Source organism: Tursiops truncatus, chromosome 7, assembly GCF_011762595.2.
Source record: "Tursiops truncatus isolate mTurTru1 chromosome 7, mTurTru1.mat.Y, whole genome shotgun sequence".
NCBI classification, from domain to species: Eukaryota; Metazoa; Chordata; class Mammalia; order Artiodactyla; family Delphinidae; genus Tursiops; species Tursiops truncatus.
Genome location: NC_047040.1, coordinates 65,496,873 through 65,521,567, shown reverse-complemented (window position 1 = coordinate 65,521,567; position 24,695 = coordinate 65,496,873). Strand labels below are relative to the sequence as shown.

Below are 24,695 nucleotides of genomic sequence, written 5' to 3'. Positions count from 1 at the left end.
TAAAAAATTAAATTGTATAAACTTAAAAGTATAACTTACTTTAAAAAGGTAATAAATACTAAAAATATATTACTCTACATTTTACTATTATCTATGCTCTTGAATATATTTAAGCATTCTACCTGGTTGGTAGAATATGTTATACTGTTGGGCTACTACGTATCTCTTCCCAACTCTACATGCAGCAAAGTCACACCAGTAGTTTGAGATTAGCCATGGTGGGAATCTTTACAAAAGTCATCAAATGCTATAAATTCAGGCTTGTTGATTTTCTAGAGTAGAATTAAGAAAGTGATGGAGAAAATGTTAATAAAGCAAAAAGTATGCCATATTGGTAGCCATTACACTGTGAATAGCACAAAAAATTGAGGAAATATTCTTTCATTATTTGAATTCTATTATCTGATTCAGCAAATATTTGTTCACATCATTGATGAATGGGTCAAGTTTTGACACACAGCCTTTTTGTTTCACTCTCACCTTACTGATTAACGTAAATGAAAATACCAACCAACCTTCAGGTTAAAACTATACTTGTTCATCAGTTGCAACCACTGTTGTTTATAAATACAAAATTTTGGCAACATTCAACAAAAGCATTCTGTGGGAACCAATTAGCTATGTGAATGTTCAATGAAGGATGTTGATTATATTACTGCCTGTAAATTGTGTACCACATATCCTTTATATCAGTAAAATATATGGTAAACTGATGGATGTATGCATACTTTCTTTTTCTTGGAGAACTGGTTGTTAAACATTTACCTGTCCACCACTGGGAAAGGTGGAAGATGAGAAAACCCTGAAGGAGGTGACAAAGTTGGGGTGGGGAAAATGTACAAGAGGCTGCAATAAAAGAAAAGTCAGGGAAGAGTTCCATGAAGGACTGGTGAACACAGCTATGGCCAAGAGAGGCTCAGAGAGATAATGATTGAAATTAAAAAAAAAATTAAAGTTGATTAAAAAATAAATCATCAAAATTACTTAAAAAAGGAAGAATTTAAAAAGAGAAACTACAGTGAATTCTTCGCTTAAAAATTTTAGATCAAAAACCTCGTTTGGAGGGAATGTAGAAGGTGGGAAAGCAAGAATGAACAGCACTTTTTAGAGACTTGTTTTAGAAGTTTGCAAGTTAGGCACTCAAAATAATTTACTTGTCTATGAAACAATATATTTCATTAAAAATATTGAGCCTATCAAGTAATAACTTCATATAATCATAAGCTGTCTGTCCTGAAACAACAAAGGTAGAATTCTCTTGATGAAATACATTTTTTGGACAATGTCTTGTTATGGCTTCTTTTACGATTCTGTAGCGAAATTAATTCATTGATCCTTAATACGAGGTATCTCCTAGTACTTTAATTTCCAGTTTTATAGAAATGTAGCAAGTTATGTTTTTCTCCCAAGTCCGACATTTTTGCTAACAATTTTATGTGATCTTGTCCTTTCTCTCTGGAAACTTCTAAGTTCCCAGAAGGCTGAACTGTGCCTGTTATGCCCTTTCTTTCTGCTCACAGTACTTACTACAATCCTCTACATAGATTCACATGCTGGGATAGTTGACTTAAAAGACATAACCCCCCCAAAAAGAGTTCTAAAATAATCTAAGCATTAGTCATGATCTGAAGGGTCATGTCTTTGTGAATTCTAGAATTTACACAAAATTTGGATGAAACAGAAAACAACAACAACATGGTGAAAGGAAAATATACACATGGCTTCATTTATCCAATGTTAATTACAGTTCACATGACCTCAGATCCGAAAGAATTTATCTTCATTGTATCTAAAACAATTACTTTATATCTCAAATGCATTTAGTAAAGAAAGAATATTTTATAAAATGATATGAAAAAATAGTAAAAGGTAAGGCCAAAAATTGACACCAGATCATCTTTTTCAGGGCAAAAGAAAACACCAGATAGAGTGGAAAAATTTAAGATGGAATTTTTTTTATTAACTTAATGCTTGAGACTTTCGAATTTATTTTAAAAACAAAGATCTTGTGCAGAACAGAATCTATCTGCATCAAGTATAATTACCAGAGGAGAAAGTTATCTCTTTGGTTAAGAAGATTTTACTATTTGGGATTTCTTTTTGTAGGTCTTAAGGTGGAAGAGAAATATTATTCTTATGATTGAGGCAGGAAAAGGCACTATATACTCTAATTAGAAAAGTAAGTAAACTTTTTATCTGAGATGAAGGTTCATAAGTATTGTCCTCAGGATTTATCACACCTCAGAGAGTTTCTCTCTTATTTTGAGCAGGAGAATAGGACCACTGCCTGTCTAGCTTTTATGCAAAGGCATATCCCAAGAGATTTCCAACCTAGCTGGTTAGCAACATTATATCACACCTTCTTTTTTAAAAGGACTATTAATTAAATGTAAATACAGCACAGAATGTCTCAAACATTTTAAAATAGGTCCCCATGGGTAAATGCTATTTCTTTTGGGTGGTTTCATTAATTTGCTCTTGTGATCCATTAAATAAAATCTCTATTGTGTTTCATCATGTTAAACTAATGCTTTCAAATAAAAAAGAAACCACAGGCCTCTTCTAAGTTTAGCCATTAATAAAAATATAACAGCATGATCCGCATAATTAATATAAAAATTTATTAGGAAAACATGTCTTTAAACACTTCTTAAAAACTTCTAAATCCTTTAAAACAAGTTTTTTGTCCACATTTTCTTTCCAAAAAAAGAAAAATATAGGCACAAAGGAGTTGGTTATTGTGTTACTAAACTTAGAATTAGTTATTTTATAGAAAGTGGAACTCAGAACATTTTGGGGGAAAGTTGAGTTAGCTCCTCCTACTAAATTAATAGAAAATACATTATTTTAAGGAAAAGAGTGTATCCTTCTCACACCCTAATCTTGATTTTGTGAGTTACTAATTGTATAATCCAAAAGGAGTATAATATAAAACCAAGCAGAATCAGAGTCATGTCATGTTCATAATTATACAGATTGCAAAGACAGGTAGAATTAAGGACAGTGAAGAGCAGTACCAGATCTGGGGAAGGTACCTGAAGTCTTGAATGACAAAGCTAATGAAACAGAACTAAGGAAAAACACAGAATAAGAGGGAGGAGAAAAAGGTGAAGAGGAACAAGATGCAAATGAATAAAGTGATAGTTATGAAGTTAAAAAGGATCAGTGGATGTGAGGCTATGAACAACAAAATCATTTTAGCATTCGTCTTCACTGAAACACAACTATTCTGATTTAACTCTCCCACTTCCTTTGATTTTTCTGCTGCCCTTCAGGTAACAAAAACCTCTAGAGGCCAAATGCTACTGTAAATTGGCACTGGTTCTAGCGTAACACTTTTCAACCAATCACGACTTGGTAAGGGTCATTTCCACTATGAGTAAACAAGTTCCCAATTTTCCATCCTGTCAAGCCTACTCATTTTGAACTCTTCATGTGGAAACCATCTATTTCCAGTTTCTTGAGGCCTCAAGCTTGGTGTCATCTTTGACTCTTCTAAAGAGAAGAAAGCTTTAACACCCAATATCGAATCCACCAGCAAATCCCTTCAGCTTTAACTTGAAAATATACTCAGAATCTCAAACTCTCACCATCCCCAATACTCCCACAGTAGTCTATGCTCCCATCATCTCTCACCTGGATTACCGCAGGGACATCCAAAAGGTTTCCCAGCTTCTGCCCTTGCTATCCACCTATCTGCTCTTAAGATGGCATTTTGTAAGACTTCTAAATGAGATTATGTTTTTCAGTCCTCTTGAGATCTGGCCTCTACTGTGTCTCTAACCTCAACTTCTACCACCCTTTCCACCTCTCAATCTGTTCTACTCATACCGGCCTCTTGATTTTGTTTTCAAATGTGCATATCGCCACTTCAGGGCATGTGCCTTCATTACTCTGCTTAAAATACTCTTCCTTCATATATTTGCATGGTCCAATGTTATCTTTTTAGAAAGGCCTTCTCTGACCACTCTGTTTCTATGAGAGTAGGCTTCTACCCCTCAGTCTTAGTACTCCCATTTTCACTTTACTTCTCCATAGCATGTATCACTTATCGGACCTACTAAATATTTATCTATTTATTTGGGTAAGAAACATTGTTTTGTTTTCCCTGCTCTATCTCTGTCTAGTGCTCAGGTCTGGGCCTGGCAGACAGAAGGTATTAAACGATTATTCGTTGATTGGATAAAAGAATGATTAAGTGGATAAAGGGTTGAAGGGCTCAGAAAATTGGTTGCCCTGTTTAATTTATCAGGCTGAGCCTCTTAGCCCAGCAGGTCCGGTGAGTATAAAGTCTCGAGTGGAGCACAGCTGCTCAAAGTGATATGACTCAGAGATGTGTGTTTGCCAGTATATTTTCTTGTCATTTAAAAAAATATATTTATCTGTTTATTTACATTTTTATTGAGAACATACATACAGTATACTACACATATTTTAAGTATACAGATTGATATTCTCATGTAACAGCCATGTAGGTCATGATATAACATTTCCAAGCACCCAGAAATCACCCTCATGCCCTTTCCCAATCAGTACCCGCTAAAAGTAACCACTAGTCTGACTTCTACCTTTGTAGATTGATTTTGCCTATTCTTCTCCTATTTTGCCCATTTCTTCCAGCTTTACTGAGGTATAATTGACAATTAGAAATTGTATATATTTAAGGTGTACAACTTGATGATTTGATATAGGTTTATACTGTGAAATAATCACCACGATCAAGTTAATTGAATTGCCAACACCTCACGTAGTTACCAATTTCTTCTCTTTGGGTGCGTTGAGAACATTGAAGATCTACCCTCAGCAAATCTCAAGTACACAACACGGTATTGTTAACTACACTCATATTGTTGTCCATTAGATTTCCAGAATGCATTCATCTTGTACAACTGAAACTTTGGTTCTCAGTAAATTTTCAGTGGTCAAGACCACAATTCACTGAAAATGTGTTTCTATAATATCTCTTATATACTAGACTCAAATTAGAAGTTATGAATAATCTCCAAGTCATTATATAAGTATTCTCATTGGTATTTTATGGGATTAAAATAACTTTTGTAAAGTTTGATCTCAGTAAGATAGCACCTACAGTCTGAAATAGCTTAGCATTAATACTTTCTGCAGAGGGTTTAAGGTTTTCTAAAGCCCTTTTCTGATATAGAGCCATAATTTGTTTGATAAGCCCAACTTCTTTCTGGTTATCCTAGAATTTTAAGTCAGGGTCATTCATAAAATGTGTGGAAGAAATCTTGGTAGCATCCGTACAAATTTAAGTTTACATGGTACTAGTCAATTTAATTTCATCGTGATGCTGAAATACATGATGATACTCTTAAATGCCTTTAACATGAACACTTCTAAAGAAAACTCCATGTGTTTTGCTTATGGTACTAATTTGAGCTAACACAAATTTCTATTAATTGGGTGTCACACTTTTTTGCTTCTCACACACACAAAAAATGACATTTGGCTTTTATTTAAAGAGAATTCATGCATCCATTGTAGTTTGCAGATATCTTTATTTGCCGGTCATTTTGTTTACTGCATGAGTGTTATAGGAGACTGGTTGAGAAAATCTTGAAGAATGAAAGCGAGTCAGTGATTTCCACAAAAAACCACAAATGCTGAGAGTTTAAGCCCATGAGTAGATTGCGAGCCATTTAGCATCAAGGCTACCATTGCTTCTAGATAAGACTGTTAACAAAATACTTTAAAAACAGTAAGGAAACTAGAAGGAGATGAAAGACAGTACTGTGCTAATTAATTTATTAATGCTATCTCATTTAATCTCTCAACATCCCTATGATATGGATGTAAAATGTACCCATTTTACAGATAAGGCGTCTGAGGTACAAGATTAAAATGTGCTCAAGGTCTCACAGAGAGTTAGCAGTAGGCCAATTAGAACTCATATTTATCATGCTCCAAAGCTTGTATAATAGATTATCGTATTACATTGCAACCCTACCAAAAAAGGTTTGCGTTTTTACTTAGATGACACAATACTTGCTTAGAAAACTGCATACTTTCCCAAGTCAAGTTCAAAGTTACTGCTTTGAATAAAATCCCTGAAAAATTCCAGGAGTAGTAAGACGTTCAGTAAGATAGAAAGTGAAACGGAATGAAGAGAGGCACTGTTATAAAATAAGACACTGAGGCCAAATGTAAAGGGCCTTACATGCCAAGTTAAGGACTTCAGGTTTTATCCTACCAATGGTTCTCAAATTTTAGTGTGCATCAGAATCCCCTGAAGGACTCGGACCCTATCTCCAGAGTTTCTGATCAACTTGTGTGTTTTGTGATCAACTTGTGGCTAGAAAGGGAGAGGTTAGGACTGACTTAAAGTCTAGCTTGAGAGGCAAGATAGATCATGACGTCACTAAATGTGATAGAGACTGGAAGAAGCTGTAGATTACATGTGGAAACCCCACTGAAGTTTGTTTTGAACTTATTCAACTGTTGTTTAAAGACAACAGATGGAGATGAGCAATGGGGAGCTGTAGGCAGATCTGGAACTTGAATGAAGTCAGGGGTAAAGATAAAGATTTAAGAGCAACAGTACAGAAATGGTTGCTTACACCACAGACATGGATGAAACCGCTTAGGGCTAGAGAATAAGAAAAGTAGATAACCAAGCATCAAAACGTGGGGAAACGTCATTATTTAAGGTTTGTGCATAAAAAATAGTCACTAAAAGAAATAGGGGAAGAAACTCAGAATTCGCAGTGATGTAAAAGAAGAACAAAAGTAGAGTGTGGCCTCTGAAACCAAGGGAAGGAAGAAGTTTGAGACAGACTATGGTCAACTGTCTCAAATGGTTTCCTGACTGAGTAGCTCCAGCTTTTGATGAAAAGGACAACAGTACCATCTACCCCATTAATTTGTTTACTGGTTCCATGGAACTGAGAACATGAATTAAGGACCTAAAGGAGAATATGAACATCTTTCAGTAAGTAGAGTGCTATATAGTATAACAGCGTCACCGTCATAAATTACTGTTAGTAGCATATCATAAGTGTGGAAACTGAAGCTTAGAAAGCTCCAGCAACTTGCCCTTAGTCACAGAGCCATGACTGAATCAGCATGGAATAGAGTCTTCTGACTTTTTACTCATCAACCCCCAGTAAGTATTAGGTTTTAAGACCAAAGCCAAAACACTAATAAATGGCTGCTAACTGAGGTCTCAATTTTTCTCTTACCATCTGTAAAACAGGCCTCTGGCTCATCTGAATTTACAGGCTCAGCCTCTGCTTCCTCTCCTTCTCCTGGCACAGGGTTATCAACTGTGCTGCACTCAGAGGAACTCGATCCGTTCAGCCTCTAAAAAGAAATTCACCACCCCACCAGAGCGTTCATTTAGGGTTCATTCAAATCTTGCATTAAAACCATATTTGATAATCAGAGTCATGCAAAGTGTTATGAAAAGAGATTAACAGTATGATGGCCATAAAAACATATAAACATACATTGAGGTCAGGTCACCTTACAATGCATCTGTGCTTGATCTTTCTATCTACACATCCTGTGAAAAATACATTTCCTTATTTTTCGTATGCTAACAAGTTATGGACAGAATTAGTCTTAAGGTAATATTTTTATGTAAACTATAACATCTGCAAAGTATTGGCCACATTTTTATTTTGTTTTATGTTTAATATAAATTTGTATACACCAATAATTACTATTTTAGAACAACCAAGACCCTGATAGAAATAATATACAAGTGCCAAATTGCCAACACCTGATAACTGAAAGGTCAGATCTGACAACTGGCAGAAAAAGCTTGTTGGTACTTAAAATTTTTAAAAAGAATAAAATCAGTGTAAAATGAAATCCAAACATATTTTTTTCTATTAACGCTTGGATTTGAGAATATGTATCAGGATGATATAGATAGAAGGCCTTTCATCAAAACAAAAAAAGTCAAATACTGTATTGGAATCAAAATGTCAAAGACCATAGTAATTATCTTATCCAATACCACCTATTTCAGTGATAGAATTTCAGGATACAGTAGAAGAGATCATAAATATTATTTATAATGTCAAGAGATAGTGGCTACTAAAGTGAGCACCACATGCAAACTCTGAAACAAAGACTCCATGAAATTGAACATGGCAGACCAACACATGAGAGGAATGAACTCATTGTCATTATGATCATAAAACTGATCATAACACAAATTTTCCCCACCCAGAACTTTGTGATCAAACATGATGTTTACACACATACACATACACAGAAAGTTTTAGATAAAATACATACAGCAATTGTAGCAAAACTGTGTCAAATTTTCCTAATATTATTTTATAAGGGGAAGAGCAGCACATCAATGGAAGAGTTCAATTTTCATTCTCATTTGCTAAACGACATGTGAATATTGAAAACTACTAGTTATTATAGCATGTACTTCTCTTAATAAGATTACAGCTTTACTTGTTTTTTTAAGAATAATTCAAACAAATGTAAGTGCTAAAAATGAGGAAATACTTATTTCATTTAAATTGATTCTTCAATCTGTTGATTTGCATTAAGATCATAGGCCCAAACTAAAATATTAACTTTTAGAGAATGACTTTGGAAGCTAAAAGTATCCTTTATGGGTACCACATTAAATTCTCAGTACTATTATTATCACACAGTATTCAATATCAGTAAAAAAGGCATTGATAAGAATTGAACATAAGGAATGATGTAAGCAAAGTGGTTTGTATAACTGAGGTAAAGAATTATGAACACTATTAAATTACTACTTCTAATCTACATTGGCATAGCAGTATTATTCCCACATAGTCGAAGAGTTTTAGAATATTACGTTATTAACAGTATCAATATGAAATTTCACTTAAGAAGCAGGTTAAACTGATTGAATTAATCTAAAATTACTTAAAAAAACAAATAAAAATTAATTGTAAGACAATATCCTGTAAGACTTAAGGTTTTAAAATATATATTACTCCAGGAAACAATGGGGAAACTTATAATTATTAATGTGTCCTATTGTGCCAATTACCACAAAAACCCATTTTAAGTACCATATCTAAAAGACTACAATTATTTGATGTCTTCAATTCCTGACCTTTCAGTTGCAAGTGAACTGTCACTAGGGAATTGAAGGACAAGGCACTATGATTCTGTGGAGATGAGACCAAACATTTCCATGCTGAAAAGAAGTTATTGGCTTGGACCTTGAGGAAAAGCAGTGGGTGAAATAGCTGATAGAATACAAAGCTCCTCCCTGCTATTAGCCAAAATGCTGACAACTAGGATATAGTTATAATGATTTTTTTCTCACCTTGTAACAACTTTTAAATAAAATGTTTCAAATCTGCAGAACCCTGATGTATGTTAAATTAATGAAAGCATCTTCAACCTCAACATTTGGTTTTCTCACTCTTTAAAAGAGCATTAACAAAGCTGACTTATACCAAGTTAATTTATAAGTAAAAATTAAGATGATTTTATGACGTGTATTCTTGCCATTGAAGGCTTCCCCCCCCATAACTTTTATGGCAATATTTTGTCAATTAAATTCGGAGTTTGGCTCGGATCTTACATCATAAATGACAGTTATTCAAAATTATTCCTCACTGGAACAGAAATTATCAAAATATTTAATATGAACTATAATTTGTATCACAAGCCAAATTCAATGTTTAGAATGTTTTTAGGAATTCAATGTTTTCCTGGGAATGCATTAAGTATTCACAAGTAGCTATTTCAGTACTGTATATAATGTTAAATATTTATGGGCATGTCCTAGCAATATAGACAGTTTAGTTTTAATCTATTCAGCTTTTAAACTTCATACCTACTAAAGCAGAAGTTTCTTTAACAGGGTCCAAAAAGGACATTTTTAAATAGAAAGGCTAACATCTATTACAAAGGTTTTCTCTTGAAGGTAAATTCTTTTAAATCTCATAGTAGGCATTGCTAGATTTAACTATTGAATCTTCTTTTATTCTTATTTAGTATACAGTAAAGATCAAGTCAATCATTTGTATCATTTTATATAATTAATTATATGATTATTTTCATTTCTGTATACTCATTTACTATTTAGTTTTCTTGTGATTTTGGAAATGGAAGAATAGTTATACTATACTAAGAGCAGTGAAATAAATACTTCAGTATGAAAAAGTTCCCTTCTGGTTTCATAAATAGGTCATTTTAAAATTTCACATCGATTTTATTTTTAGTAAAATGTGAAATATACTTCTTGTCTATTACTTCTTTGCTTGTCAACAAAGATAATTCTTAATCTGTCGTGGTCTACATATTAATAGAAATAAGTGTAAAAACAGGACCATAAAGGTAGACTCACTAGTATAGTATAGAATAGGAAATATGCTATAGTTAGCATTCCTGACTTTTTATTAAATAATATGGTATTGACTGTAGGTACTTTCTAATTTTTTTATTTCTTTCCTTTAAATAAAACCTATACACTTGATTCAAAAATTTCAAATGTACAATAGCATGTGATGAAAAATACAAGTCCCCTCCACTCTCGCCCTGATTCTATTTCCTTTAGGTAATTACTATACTATATATATGTACTTTTTGACATGTGTTTCTATATTCTTCAATAAGCATCCATAAAACACTGAAGTAGTTTTGAAACATCCTACTCTTGATTATAAACTTATGTAGCTATTTCACTATTGAAAATATGATCAAATTAAAGCTTAATTATTCTTCATGGATCTCCTTTTGTCTTGAAGGTGTGTTTTCTACAACACTGCATATAGTTAGAAACTCTGTTAAATATAGGTGTCATATGAAAAACTGCCCTAGGCTGGTCACTTACAAATTTGTTACTGTCATTTCCTGAAATAGGCGATCTCATTGTAAGCCTATTTGATGCTAGTATAGGATGGTGGTTAATGCTAGTTGGTCATTTATTTCGAGAGGTATGAAGTAGGATTGTCTAATAACGTGACAATCTGGCACTCAAAATCAAAAACACTATCAACATATAGCAGCACTGTAGAAAACACAGAACTCCACAAAAGCCTTATTCAAAGAGGATGATTGGTGTTGAAAACATCCGAAAGATGTCATGTTTAAAGTACATGCTATAAGGCTGTTTGCTTCACACAACACAAGAAAGGTATTCTTTGAGTAGCAGAGTCTAGAATAGTTATTTTACCTGAACGTCCAAACAAAAAAACCCAAAGGACAGCAAGATTGAAAGAAGCAAATCAAAAGGAAAGGATGGGCATATAAGGGCAGAAAAATTATGGGAGACATTAGTGATACACTAAGCTCCACTGTATGTCAATAAACAAGAAAGACTTCTATTAGATTCAAATCAATATCACCCATCTTTTAATTTTATAGCCTAATTTTACAATTGATATCTATAATGAGGGCTCTGAATCTATAATGAGGAATGAAATGGTAAAGTTTAGAATAAAGGATCAAAGAACATTTACAGAGGAATTCCACAGATAGCTACTATGCTTGTTTTTCCAAGTTTACCGTTCTATTATGGGATAACTTGAATTTTAAAGCCAAAATATGCTTTCCTCTCCCTTGCAATTGTTAGGCTCTTTTTTTGCCTTCTGAAGAAATGCAAACACTACCCCTTTCAGCCTTTTAAAACTAAAGATTACCTATGGTATTACCATTTGTGGGTTTTTTTTTTTTTTATTTTGAGAGTAATGATATTTCGTTTCTTTACATGATTTGGCTTCTGGGCCCCTCAAAGTCCCTCAAATCCTTTTCCAGTCTCTCTGGAATTCTGCTTTCTCTCAAAATTATTTTTAAAAGGCAAATACCATATGCTAACACATATATATGGAATCTAAAAAAAAAAAAAAGTGGTTAAGAAGAACCTAGGGGCAGGACAGGAATAAAGACGCAGACATAGAGAATGGACTTGAGGACATGGGGAGGGGTAAGGGTAATCTGGGACAAAGTGAAAGAGTGGCATGGACCTATATATACTACCAAATGTAAAATAGATAGCTAGTGGGAAGCAGCCGCATAGCACAGGGAGATCAGCTCGGTGCTTTGTGACCACCTAGAGGGGTGGGATAGGGAGGGTGGGAGGGAGACGCAAGAGGGAGGGGATATGGGGATACATGTATACATACAGCTGATTCACTTTGTTATACAGCAGCAACTAACACAACATTGTAAAGCAATTATACTCCAATAAAGATGTTAAAAAAAAAAAAAGGCAATGACCAAAGTTAAAAAGTACTCCAGATACACTTCATCAATGGAAAATTAAATATTTTTTCCTCTCTGTGATCTAGATTTTCATTTCACTTCCATTTAAATTAGCAGAAAATAGTTTATTTACTAGTTACAGTAAATTCTTTTTTCACATTATGGGCAACTAAAACTCCAGCACTTTTTCATATAAAGGGCAAGAAAATGGAGTTTTTCCTTTCCTAGTGTTTTGTTTATCGCTACTAGAGAAGCTGTGTAGGCTTTTTGGGAATAGTTGTTCATTCAGCAGGAAATCTACTTAACAACTCCATCACATGGTCAGATGGTTTGTAGTATTAGTTGATGGAGAAATAATGAGGTCAAATCACAGTCACCACCAGCGAAATTCAAAATAAAGCAAATAGTTTACTGAAAGTTCCTAGTTTTCCCAGAATCTTCTAGCTAGGGTACTTTCTATTCAATAACAGGACAATTTACGGGGCTGAAAGATCAAGATCAAGATCTTGCGTATGAAAACAAACAAACAAATGCAGCAAAATTGGGCCATATAAGATCTGACCGGCTATAGATTTCTCAGCCAAATCCTACAGTATCATCAACTTCTTTCTAATGGAAAGGCAAATGGCATTCACCAGTAAGGTCTTGAAAGGTAAAGCAACCCCCGTTATTCAAAGGCTTTGTGCACTAACACAGAACTGCTATTTGCAGAGGATAGTTATTTAAAAAGCTGGAATACAGTGGGCCAAATCAGAAGAAATACCTTAAAAACTTTAGGAACGAACACTTAAACAGTTCTACTTTTGAGGCCTGCTAGGAAACTCCAAGTACGGATTGGAACACAAGCAAACATGACAGGAAAATGTGAGGTAAAAGCATATACTCTATGACTCAAGGTCACTAAATATTATTTATAATAAAAAAGGAAATGACAAAAAACAAACTACCTGTACATCTGAGTGATTAATGGTATTCCCTAAAACTACCCATAATGAGGAAGGACAAGGAAAGAAATTCCAATTGCAACAATTCCAATCGGAACGTTCCAATAGTTTTTAAATACCGGGGCTTCTAATACTGCAAACACAATGTAAAATAAAATTTGGCACAGATAAAATATATTTTTCCTAACCTTTATGTAGGTAGCTTCTGACAAAGAAAAGTATTGTATTTCAAGTCAATTTTTTGCAACTGAATTTTTGTTTATCTGGAGAACAACCACTCCTTAATATGTACCTCAAGTTTTCTAACAGTAGTTTGGTAAAAAAAAAAAAAAAAAAGTAATAATAATTTAGGAATTAAGCACACACACACATATATATTTCTATAAACAGTTTTCTCAAAAATTGTGTTTTAGCTGTACATATATAGATTCTATTGTATATGTGTACATCTTTACTTAGGTTCTAGGGGAAGGAAATTTACTGCATTTTGGAATAAAATGGTTCTCTAAAATATTGCCTGTAAATCACCATCAATTTGAAATAGAAAAATATGTCTTTTACCTAGGAGCACCTTTAAAATTAACTGCAAGTAAACTAGAACAATTATATGTTTCTTTTTAAATTTGAAACTCCTATCATTACTATTCCTAGAGTGTATCAATTTTAGGATAGAGTTTTGCTTCCATCATTGCAAACGGAAAACAATAATACAAACATCCTAACAATGACAGAGAAATTGAAAATATGAACTGCATTAAATATAAAAAAGGCAAGATTCTTATTAATGTGGATTTTTTTCCTTCCAAGGAATTTTAGAGTTCATTCATTCAACAGGTTATACTAAAATTAAAACAAGATATTATATCTGAGTAGTATATTTCTTTTATATGTGTTAGCCAGATACAGCAATCCATATTAATCTTTCTAATTTTAGGGACAGTGTTTCATGTCTTATTGACAGGTTTAGTGTTCACTTCGTAATATGTTCCATTTAAACCTCTTATCTTTCTTGAGGCTACATGTATATCTATCTCCTCATGAAATATATTCAGTCATCCCTCGGTATCCTGGGAGGTTGGCTGCAGGGCCCCAGCAGATACCAAAATCTGCAAATGCTCAAGTCGCTTATATAAAAAGGTGTAGTATTTGCATATAACATATGCACATCCTTCCATTCTCCCTTATACTTTAAATCATCTCTAGATTACTCATAATACCTAATACGATGTGAATGCTATGTAAATAGTTGTAAATAGAACGTATATGCATGTAAATAGTTGCTGGTGTACAGCAAATTCATGTTGTGGTTTTTGGAACTTTCTGGAATTTTTCCCCAAATATTTTCAATCCCGATTAGTTGAAACTGCTCATGAAGGATACATGGATACAGAGGGCCAAATGTACATAATCAGAAACTTAGTCTCATCAGTGTGTAAATCTGCTCTGGAATCAAATTAATCATTTCAGGCATTTACAACTCATTCCTTCATAGGCAGAGCCCAGTAAATTATTAATTGATTCATTTTATATACTGCCAAATAAAAATCAAATATTACTGAATTAATTAAAGAAATAAAGTCCTAGTTATCATTGTGCTTAAAATAATTTCAAAACATACTCAAAGTCTGGCCTAGAAGCTGGGTACTTTGGCTCTGTCTCCAACTTTCTACATGTGTACTCAGAAACTGTATGAGTCTCAATTTCCTTACCTGTGAATATACGACTAACACTAGAAAGGTCCTTTCCTGTTACAAGAATTTTATGTTTATGCCTGAAATATTTCTCCCACAAAAATTATTTCTTGAGTTTTAATTTACTGAATTTGAATGTGACAATTTTTATTTTTCCCCCCCCGGCTTTACTGAGATGTAATTGACATACAGCGTTGTGTAAGTTTAAGGTAAACAATGTGACAATTAGATACATGTATATATTGTGAAATGTTTACCACAATAAGGTTAGTTAATATGTCCTTCACCTCACATAATTACCATTTCCTTGTTGTTATTATGGTGAGAATATTAAAACTCTACTCTCATTGCAATAAACCTGACAATTTAGTATGACATACATCTATATATATACAGGTGACCCTTGAACATCATGGGGGTCAGGGCACGACCCTCTGTGAGGTCTAAAATCTGATTATAACTCGTAGTCAGCCCTCCGCATCCACCGTTCCTCAGCACCCTCTGTTCCACATCCGTGGATTCAACCAACCACAGATCGTGTAGTACTGTATTCTTTACTACTGAAAAAATCCCAGTATTAGTGGAACCACGCAGTTCAAACCCCTGTTGTTCAAGGGTCAACTGTATAGCTTAAATTAGGAGGGGAAGTTGATAGAGGTTTTTTAATTAAATGCTGCTTCAGTGGCTTCTGTTACATACTAACTTTTATAATCCAGCCAATAAAATTTATAGATCATGCACTTGAAATCACCTAAGGACATGAGAGATGTATCAAGGAATTAAGCAATAGAGTAACAAAAAACAATGGAATTGCCCCAGTGACATGCTGTGATGTCAATTTATCTATGGAAAAATTGCATATGTTTTAACTTTCTTGCAATGGGTCAGGCAGAGAGATTCTGTAGCTGAACAGCATGCATGACACTGAAAAAAAATATCATATACATATGTATGATTTTTTTTTTTAGGTAACCTGTGTAAAAGTGGTCACATATGTTTGTGCCTGGTTAAAAGCACAGAGCTGCATCTTGATGGATCCAGTTTGTTTTTACCCCTGTGAGAAGTAAGAAGGTCAGGTACTGAAGTCTGTAAATGCAGCATGATGGAACAGTTTAATCAACAGATTTGAAATGTTTAAAGACATATACCTGTAAGTAGAAATTAGTTATATTTGACAATGCATGCTATATGCTCAACGCAAAGCAATATATTTGAAACACAGTAATAAGATTAAATATCATTCAACACAGATTTAGAAATAATGAACTAAACAGTAATATAGTTCTGTTATTTAGGAGATGAATTTAAACACTATTGATAGAATGTGCAACGGCAATCTTTTGCATTCTGCTTGCTCTTCATAACAAACATTTTAAAATAAGTGATCCTCAATATTGGAATGAGGTGAGAGTTGAGAGTATGTGGTTTTTGAAGCATCTTCTAAAAGTAGCATTTCTTGATTTACTTTTAATTTTGATATTTCAAACAGCATTACAGGAAAGGAATGTTTTCAAATTTACCAAAATATAAAAATTAAGAAACATTGATTTAAATGTCAGACCAAAATGTCACTGCTTTTAGACACAAGAACAAATCCAATAAAGATGAAAATAATTTCAAATAGTTTGGAACCAATCTGCAAAAAAGAAATTATCTAAGTAAAATTCTGTAGGGGTGCTTTGTTTTGTTTTTGCAAGAATCTATGCATAAAAGATAGGATCAAATGTCAGCTTCCCCCAAAGGTATAATTGAAACTAATCCCTAAATCTTGCCAAATCAAAAGCATTTCTGGAGAAGATTATTATATTTTCTAAAATGCAGTAAAGAGAAGAAATCTAAACTGCCTGCAACTGCCTCTTTGTGGAAAAAACTTTATAAAAAATCTAAGGAGAGATAGACCTAATAACAATGTAATTAAAACCACCATATATTAAAAATAAATATTTAACGTTGATGACTACAAATATTTAAACAACTTTTTATAAAATCAATAAAAGGAATGAATTTAATAACAAGTAAGCACATTTAAGTTTCTCCAAAGATGATGGCTTTCAAAAATTGAATACTGAATAGATGAATAGGTGGATGGATAAAATGAATGAGTGAATCAGATGAACAACATGAATGTTTGTTCCTCTGCCTGGGATTTCCTTCTCCACCACATTCACACAATGAAATGATCTCCATCCGTTAGGGTCTAGCTTAGGTGCCACCTCCTTTCATGTGCCTTCGACCTGATATAATCCCTTACTTAATACATCCTCAATGGACTGGTTTATTATTCTCTTATGGACTGTACTTTGCTCTGCTCTGTTATATTATCAAAGTAAACTATAAGCTAATAAATTAACATTAAGGAGGATTAGACACTGAACACGAATCAGCAAATGCACAATACCATTAGAACTGAAAATCTGATCCTGAATTGCAACATTACAGAGATATAACAGAAAATAATTATATTCCTATCCACTCTCTTGCCTTTCTATGATATGTATTATGGTGGTTAAAGCTTGGAGCTCAAATTTTTAAAGAACCCTAGAAACATCAGTGACTAACCAGTATCATTTCCTAATCTTTTAGCATCTTAGTAAATATAGATTCATATTATCCACTTTCCTGGGTTGTTTTAAGGAGGAAAGTTATATAGCTTATATGAAAGTGGCTAATGTATACATTTTCTCCTTGGTCTCTTTGGTGCTTTCTTGTGTCCACTTCTCAAGTGCTGAGTTGATCACTTGTCCTCTTCCTTTCTATGGTCCCTGTACTGCAGTGGATGCTGTGGTGCACTGTCCCAGTCCCCCTTTCAGACAAGCCACTCATTCTTCCACCTGCTAGGAGTGTTGGCAGCTGAAGGCTCACAGCTGAGTCCCTCTCTGGGAATTGAAATACAGAAGGAAGCTGCCTTACTCAAGGTTACATCCCCTCCCCTGGCCTGGAAGAGTGAAGGGAGAGCCTGTATCCAGTGACGGACTGGTGCGGAGCACACAAAGTCCTGACCCCTTGCTTCAACTTGGGACTACTCCAAAGGGTCATTCCAGTGCCAGAGGTGCCTACAGGGTCAGCTGAGGCCTCTGCTGCAACTGCAGAGCATTTCAGCTTCTCCCTCTGTGCAATCATCTCGCTTCCCTCACTTCTTACAGGTGTTAGGTGCTGAACCCGAGAACACTACTCAGAGTTGGTTTCCCAGGGAACCTGACCTCAAAATTAACATACAAAATTCCAACCTGTCTACAACTCTGACTTATCTTCTTAAAACCTCCAAATACCTACTGCTCACCATCACTTAGCTACCTTGCACATAGCTCACAATTAAGATGTCCCCAAATTAAACTCTGTCTCTATCTTACCCCCCAAGTTTTCTTCCCTCCCCCGACCCCGTGTATTTTTAATAGCATCAGTATCCATCCAAGTCATCTACGCCAAAACTTTTGATTATGAGTTAATTTGTATCTCCCAAAACAGATATGTTGAAGTCCTAATGCTTGGTACCTCTGAATACGACCTTATGTGGAAATAGGGTCTTTGCAGATGTAGTCAAATTGAGAGGAATTCACTAGGGTGGGCCCTAATCTAACATAATTAGTGTCTTTATAAAATGAAAAGACAGAGATAGATAGGGAGAACTCCATGTGACAACAGAAGCGAAGATCAGAGTGAGGCAGCTGCTACACATGGGAGGCCAAGTATGAAGTACCACCACCAGAAGCTAGGAAAAGGCGAGGCAGGGTCCTCACTAGAGCCTGCAGAGAGCATGGCCCTGCCTACACCTCCATTTCAGACTTACAGCCTCTAGAACTATCTAAGGATACAGTTCTGTTGTATAAGGCCCCAAGTTTGTGATACTGTTATGACAGCCACAGGAAATGAATATACCCTTTGAAACAGCTCACAACTCACATATCCAGACCCTGAGCCCTTATTTTTGAACTTGCGGTGTCTTACCATTATCCCACACACCACCATCACTCCCTTAGACTGAGCCCTCATCAAGTGTGCTTGGGATGGCTTCAATAGCCTTTCATCCTCTCCCCTTTATTACACCCCCAACCAAACTTTCTCTAAAAGTAGAGGTTTGAGGGGCTTCCCTGGTGGCGCAGTGGTTGAGAGTCCGCCTGCCGATGCAGGGGACACGGGTTCGTGCCCCGGTCCGGGAAGATCCCACATGCCGCGGAGCGGCTGGGCCCGTGAGCCATGGCCGCTGAGCCTGCGCGTCCGGAGCCTGTGCTCCGCAACGGGAGAGGCCACAACAGTGAGAGGCCCACGAACTGCAAAAAAAAAAAAAAAAAAAAAAAAGTAGAGGTTTGCTAACAACAAAGTATAACAAAATAAGACAAAGTTTCCTCTTTCTGGTAAATAAAAAGAAACCTATTTCAATCTCTTGCCCATGGTAAGTCAAGCCATTTACTCTCTGGCTCCAATTTACCTCTGTCACTTACTACTTCCCAGCAGGCCATCCTCATGTGTATTTCATGGGCTTTTGTGCATCTGGATGCTTCCACATGCTGGGCCCATTACATCTACCAGAAAGGTGTCTCTGTCTCTCTCCGTCTCTGTCTCCCTCCCTTCCTCCCCCTCTCTTTCATTCTCTCTTTCCTGATGAATTGTCTTTTTACCATAAAACCCTCTTCAAGTGCATTCTCCACTGTGAAGTATTCCAGTTTATTTTCAAGATTATTAACCACATCTTTATCCTGCTTCAATATTTTTTCTAAAAATCTGTTTTAATTCTTTTTTATATGTTTAATTATAATTTCTGATTTCCATACATGTTTCTCTTCTAAAGCAGGGACCTTGCTTTACTCTTTATCACTTAAGACAGTGCCAGAGAGCAAGAAGACCCTGAGCCTACGTCTACTGAGGAAATGAGTACACCGATGACATCTTTCTAGTGTCCAGCAGGCAGAAGGCAAAAAGCACGTGCTTAGGAAATGTGAATTGAAAAAATGAATAGCGACAATTTACTGAACATGTACTCAGGTATTCCTTCACAATTTTTTTCTCTCACAATGATCAAAGTGAATGGACTTTGCTTCCTTTAAGAATAAAAATTTTGCATAACTGTGTTTGCAGTGTTTTAAATGACACTCCGTTGAAGGTGAGAAGTTTGATTATGTAAAATTTGAAGGTTTCATTGGTTTCCTTTCTTCAAGGACCTCAGCTAGCTCCATCACAACTTGGAGACAGTGTTTCAAAACACTAAAGAGCTACTAAGTAAAGCTGAGTAAAGTTTCTGTGTTTGACTGGAGGAGGAATGAATAGGGGATCTTTCTGTGCAGGAAAACTTTACACAGGATGTTTTCCTTTCTGCTGAGTACACAACAGGAGCCAATTCACTTAAGCCTTGATAATAGATACATTTGTCAAAAGAGCAGTAAAGAAGATTTGGGGTATTAGATTCAGAGCGAGTAGCTTCTCTGAAAGCTGTCAGAGTTTAACCACTCCAAAATCACATGAGGCTGTTATGTTTTAAAATATTTGGAGAAGTAAACTGGATAAATTTAACGTTTTTCCCCCAAATTTACATACAGTTTCAAATCAACGTCACAATTCTGTAAAATGGCTCTTTTTTTTATCTTTAAAGCAAAGAAATAAGTAATCTGTAATAACTGAAAACAAAGGGTCTCTTTAACTCTCCAAGAAAGACCTCTCCATTTTAAAAAATTTATTAATTTAGTTTTTTAGAACTTTCAATTTTGAGATTTGGCATGATTTTAAAAAGAGAAAAAAACTACACTTCTTAAGAATTTAGTTAAGCCAGATCACATTGAATCACTGCAGCTGGGTGAAAAAAAATTTTTCTTTTTTTTCTCTAAGCAGCTGTTAGCACAGTGCCTGGAGCATAGCAGATCTCAATAAATATTTATTGAATGAATGGGTGCATTTCATGCTTCATTTGAGGCTCATAATAATGAAGCACTTCATCGTTAATGGTGAAAATCTGCAGCGTGTTAATGTTTGCCTAGGGCTTAGAGGGCTGCCTCAGGTGGAGGCTGATTCTGAGAAGGGCCATCAGTTTAGAGTGTATTCTGAGAAGCAGTGACAGGAGTCTTACTCTCATGGGTCCCCTTGAGATGACAGTATGTCTTTCTCGATTCTGAGACAGACTCTATCTTCAGAGAAACGCTGACGTTCTATTGCCAATTACTGCCTCAAAACTCTTTTAGATATTTACTCAACACCTTATTTGAACTCATCTCTTTGGTCATTTGCTGGTAAGGTGTTTGATTACAAAATATTTTGACTTCAATCTGGAGTGTATATCTAACTGTCTATCAGAACACGGAAACCTGCCTATCTGAGAGCCGACACTAGAAGAGGACAGAAAGTCTCCATAAAATACAATGGGAAAAAAAGTATGCTAGGACATGAAAGAGGGTGGATTTGTTTTTTTGGATGCGGAAAGGGAAAGAGGAAAAGGTGTCAAAGGTCAAAGATATTCTTTCCCCCTGTTCAAAATGCAGATTCTTAAACAGGTAAAAGTGGAAAATACCCCAGCCCCTGAATAAAGAAAATGATTTCTCAGAAACCTGGATCAAAATAAACCACGGATGAATTTAGGTTCACTTCCTATGCAAACTCAATCCAGCACAGTGGCCCCTGGGAACCCTGCTGGTAAGGATTCTGAGGTTGCATCCAGACTTAGGCAGAGAGAGTTTGGAGGATACAGACCAGAACAGGCGTTTGTAACAAGCTCCTGTGTTTGTCTTTACACACTAAAATTTAACCTGTAGCAAATAGCTACTTACAGTGTGTACATGACTACTAATCATACCCATGATAATTGTTAATTGGGCACTTATTTTCCAACAGGCACTTGTTTACCTAAATCATTCAATCTTTATTACAATTCTATGTTGCATACAAGTAAACTAGAAAAAAACAGAGGTTTTTTTTTAAATTGCTCAAGATCATGGAGTTATTAGCAAACATGAAATACAGGATCTAAGGCAAGTATTCTATCTCCAGAGGATGCATTCTTCATCATACTCGAAGGTAGTGCTTAAGACTTAAATAACTTACATATATTCAATTGGGCATTATTTTCCATTGGATAATCATGATTTGCCTCTTTGGGCAAGGTTCATCAAGAACATAGAATCATTGTTTCAAAGATATCTGAGGCGTGAAAAATAAGAAAGTTACACAGCAGTTAAAAAATTGGGAACTCAAGTAAGAGCTGAAGATTAGGGGAATTAGAGCAGGGAGGTTAGCCTGGAAGGGCGTCAGAAGCACTTTAGGTGAATAAGGAAACTGTGGTCCTTATAATTGTGGTGAATAATGATAGTGGTCCAAATTGAAAAATAAAACCAACAAGTCATAACTAGGATCATTTAAATCTCAAGCTACTGGAGAGACAGGCTCTAGACACAGGGTGTCACAGTTGGCAACAGCTTAATATTATCTAACAAATTTCCTGTAGAGCTTGAAATTTCATTACTTCTCAAGTCCAGTATATAGTCAAGTAGGTTTGAATGTACTCAAGATGACACATTTTGAGATATGCCATGGAAAATGTCTTATGAAGAAGGATAAGCTTTCAAAATCCATAATTTAAAATCTGAACTTTTAGAGGCTAATAATGATGATGAATTCAATAATAAACACAACACCTAACACTTTTTTAGGGCTTACCAAGTCAAATACTGTGCTAAATGATTTAAAGAGACTAGCTTATGTATTCCTTATTACAACCTATGAAGTAGCCTCAAGCTCCTGAATATTATACCATGTAAACCACAGATGAATTAGAAAAAGTGTATTTTTTCTCCTGTAGTTATGACTATAATGTCATGAACAAAAACCAATGATAATTAAGAATATTAAAATGTTACCAGCAAATGGTCTTTGGATAACACAGTTTAAGTGCACTAAATTTCATGCTTTTTAGGAAGGATTTATGGGCTAGGTGGCAGAGTAACTTTATGGATGGTTAAAATAGTCTATTTCAGTAACCAAATAGTTTATAGACTAAATCATTAATTATAAAAGACTGCTGGATACTATGACATCACAAACTTCCTCTGGATACTACAGGGTATGTAAATTCTTCAGAAGCATGGCTCAGTATCCCAGGGGAGACAAACTGGGTATTAACCCCAATAGGAATGTGGGTTTTATCCCTGAAATAGACAATGACAGGAGAAGGAAAGTAGACTTATGAATAATAAGACTGGGATTCTTGTCTTGGCTCTGCCTTGAACCAGCTTTATAACTACAGATAAAGTTGCTTCCTCTTAATGGCTTTCTCAGTTAGGAAATGAGGTGCTAAATGGGGCAGGTCTATTATAGTCCCTTTACAATGTTATAATTCAACATACTAAGAATATGATGACTAAGGAGATCCATGTAGGGAGAGCCACAGGCTTTGAGAAAAGAAAAAACGACCAGGTAAGAAATGATTCCTCCCAAATATTAAGAGGAAAGCAGTATTTGGTAAACTCAACCAAGCTACCAAAGTGCTTTAACACCCAGAATCTCAAACTTATTCAGAAAGTCTGCCAGGCAGTTAGGGTTTTACAATTCTAGTCTTTGTAGGCAGAAAAGTGGGTAATTGAATTAGTTTTCATTTTCACATGAGACTAGCCCCAGATTACTGTTCCTGAGCGGGGTATGTGAAATCTAATTTTCTATCTTCAAGCCAAATCAACCACACCTTTTGAATTTTGGATTACTTCTTCTGTGTAAAGACTTTTTTAAATAAAAAATAAAATATTTGATTCCTTACTTTGTGATCTTGGAAATAATTTTTTTGGCTATGTAAAATATATATGTTCATAATTTATTTAATTATCTATTCATTCAATAAGTAAGTATTGAGCATTTACTCTGCACCTAGTACTGGTCGTATGGTGTGCATACACACACACACACACACACACACACACACACACACACACACAGCTGTGTATCTTTGTTCCAAAATCCACTATAAATTCATGGAGGATAGTTCTTGATATAAGGTTAAGAAGATAGAAGATGTTTGGGAAATACCTGTCAAATACTTTCAAATATGACCTAAAGAAAGGAAAAATATTTTAAAGTGATATCTTAAAACTTTAAAGAGATGTCATAAAAAATGCTTTGTGATAAAACTCACTTATGATTATTATATTCCATATTAATAAAAATACAGCTCAATAATGCTTTGAATATATGCAACCAGGTGTGGGGAAGGAGGATACAAAAAAAGTTTTAATAAAAGTTTCCCGTTTTCAATGAGTTTACAGTACCATTTGGTGCATACAATAATTTCTCAAAAAAATTAAGATACAAGGCTAAATAATAAATCTAGGAAAAGGCATAGAATTGTGTGGGGTTCAAAATGAGATCATATCTGTTTGAAGAGAAACTAGGAATGATGCAACAGCTACCACTTCTGAGCACTCTGAGTACTGTTCCAAGCATCCTACATGTGTTAATTCATTTAACCCTCACCTAACCCTATGCTGTAAGGGCTAATAATTTTACATGCGAGGAAGCTGAGGGCTATGACTTGAAGTACGTGTTTAGGATTTTGACTGAAGAAGGAAACCCCAAGCAAAATCATGCAGGTTGTGAGTGTATGTGGCCCAGAAGGAAACTGGCTTGGTTCAGGCACAGGAGCCCGAGCAAGCCCAGGAGAGACAGCTGGTCAGGGCCATGGTGTGAAGGCTTTATGTATGGTCCACAATTCAAATCTACATTGGGGATCAAGGACACTTCAGAGGAGAAGTATGATTAGGATTGAACCTAAGTAAAATTAATCAAACAAGTGGATTAGAGTAGATGGAAAATGGAGGCAGAGACACCAGTGGGGAATTCACGTGGAATGGTTTCGGTAAGAAGTAGAGAGGGCAAAGGCAAAGGTGACGAACAGGAGCTGTGGATTCAACAGACA

At 35.2% G+C, this 24,695-nt stretch overlaps 1 protein-coding gene across 1 annotated transcript in view; it reads right to left on the bottom strand.

Moving 5' to 3' along the window:
* SCN9A (sodium voltage-gated channel alpha subunit 9) overlaps positions 1-24,695 on the bottom strand; it is a 148,926-nt gene that overhangs the window by 25,030 nt on the left and 99,201 nt on the right. Inside the window, exon 18 of the mRNA XM_019923191.3 lies at positions 7,200-7,320. Within this exon, the coding sequence (XP_019778750.1) occupies positions 7,200-7,320 (121 nt within the window). The remainder of the gene's footprint in view (positions 1-7,199; positions 7,321-24,695) is intronic.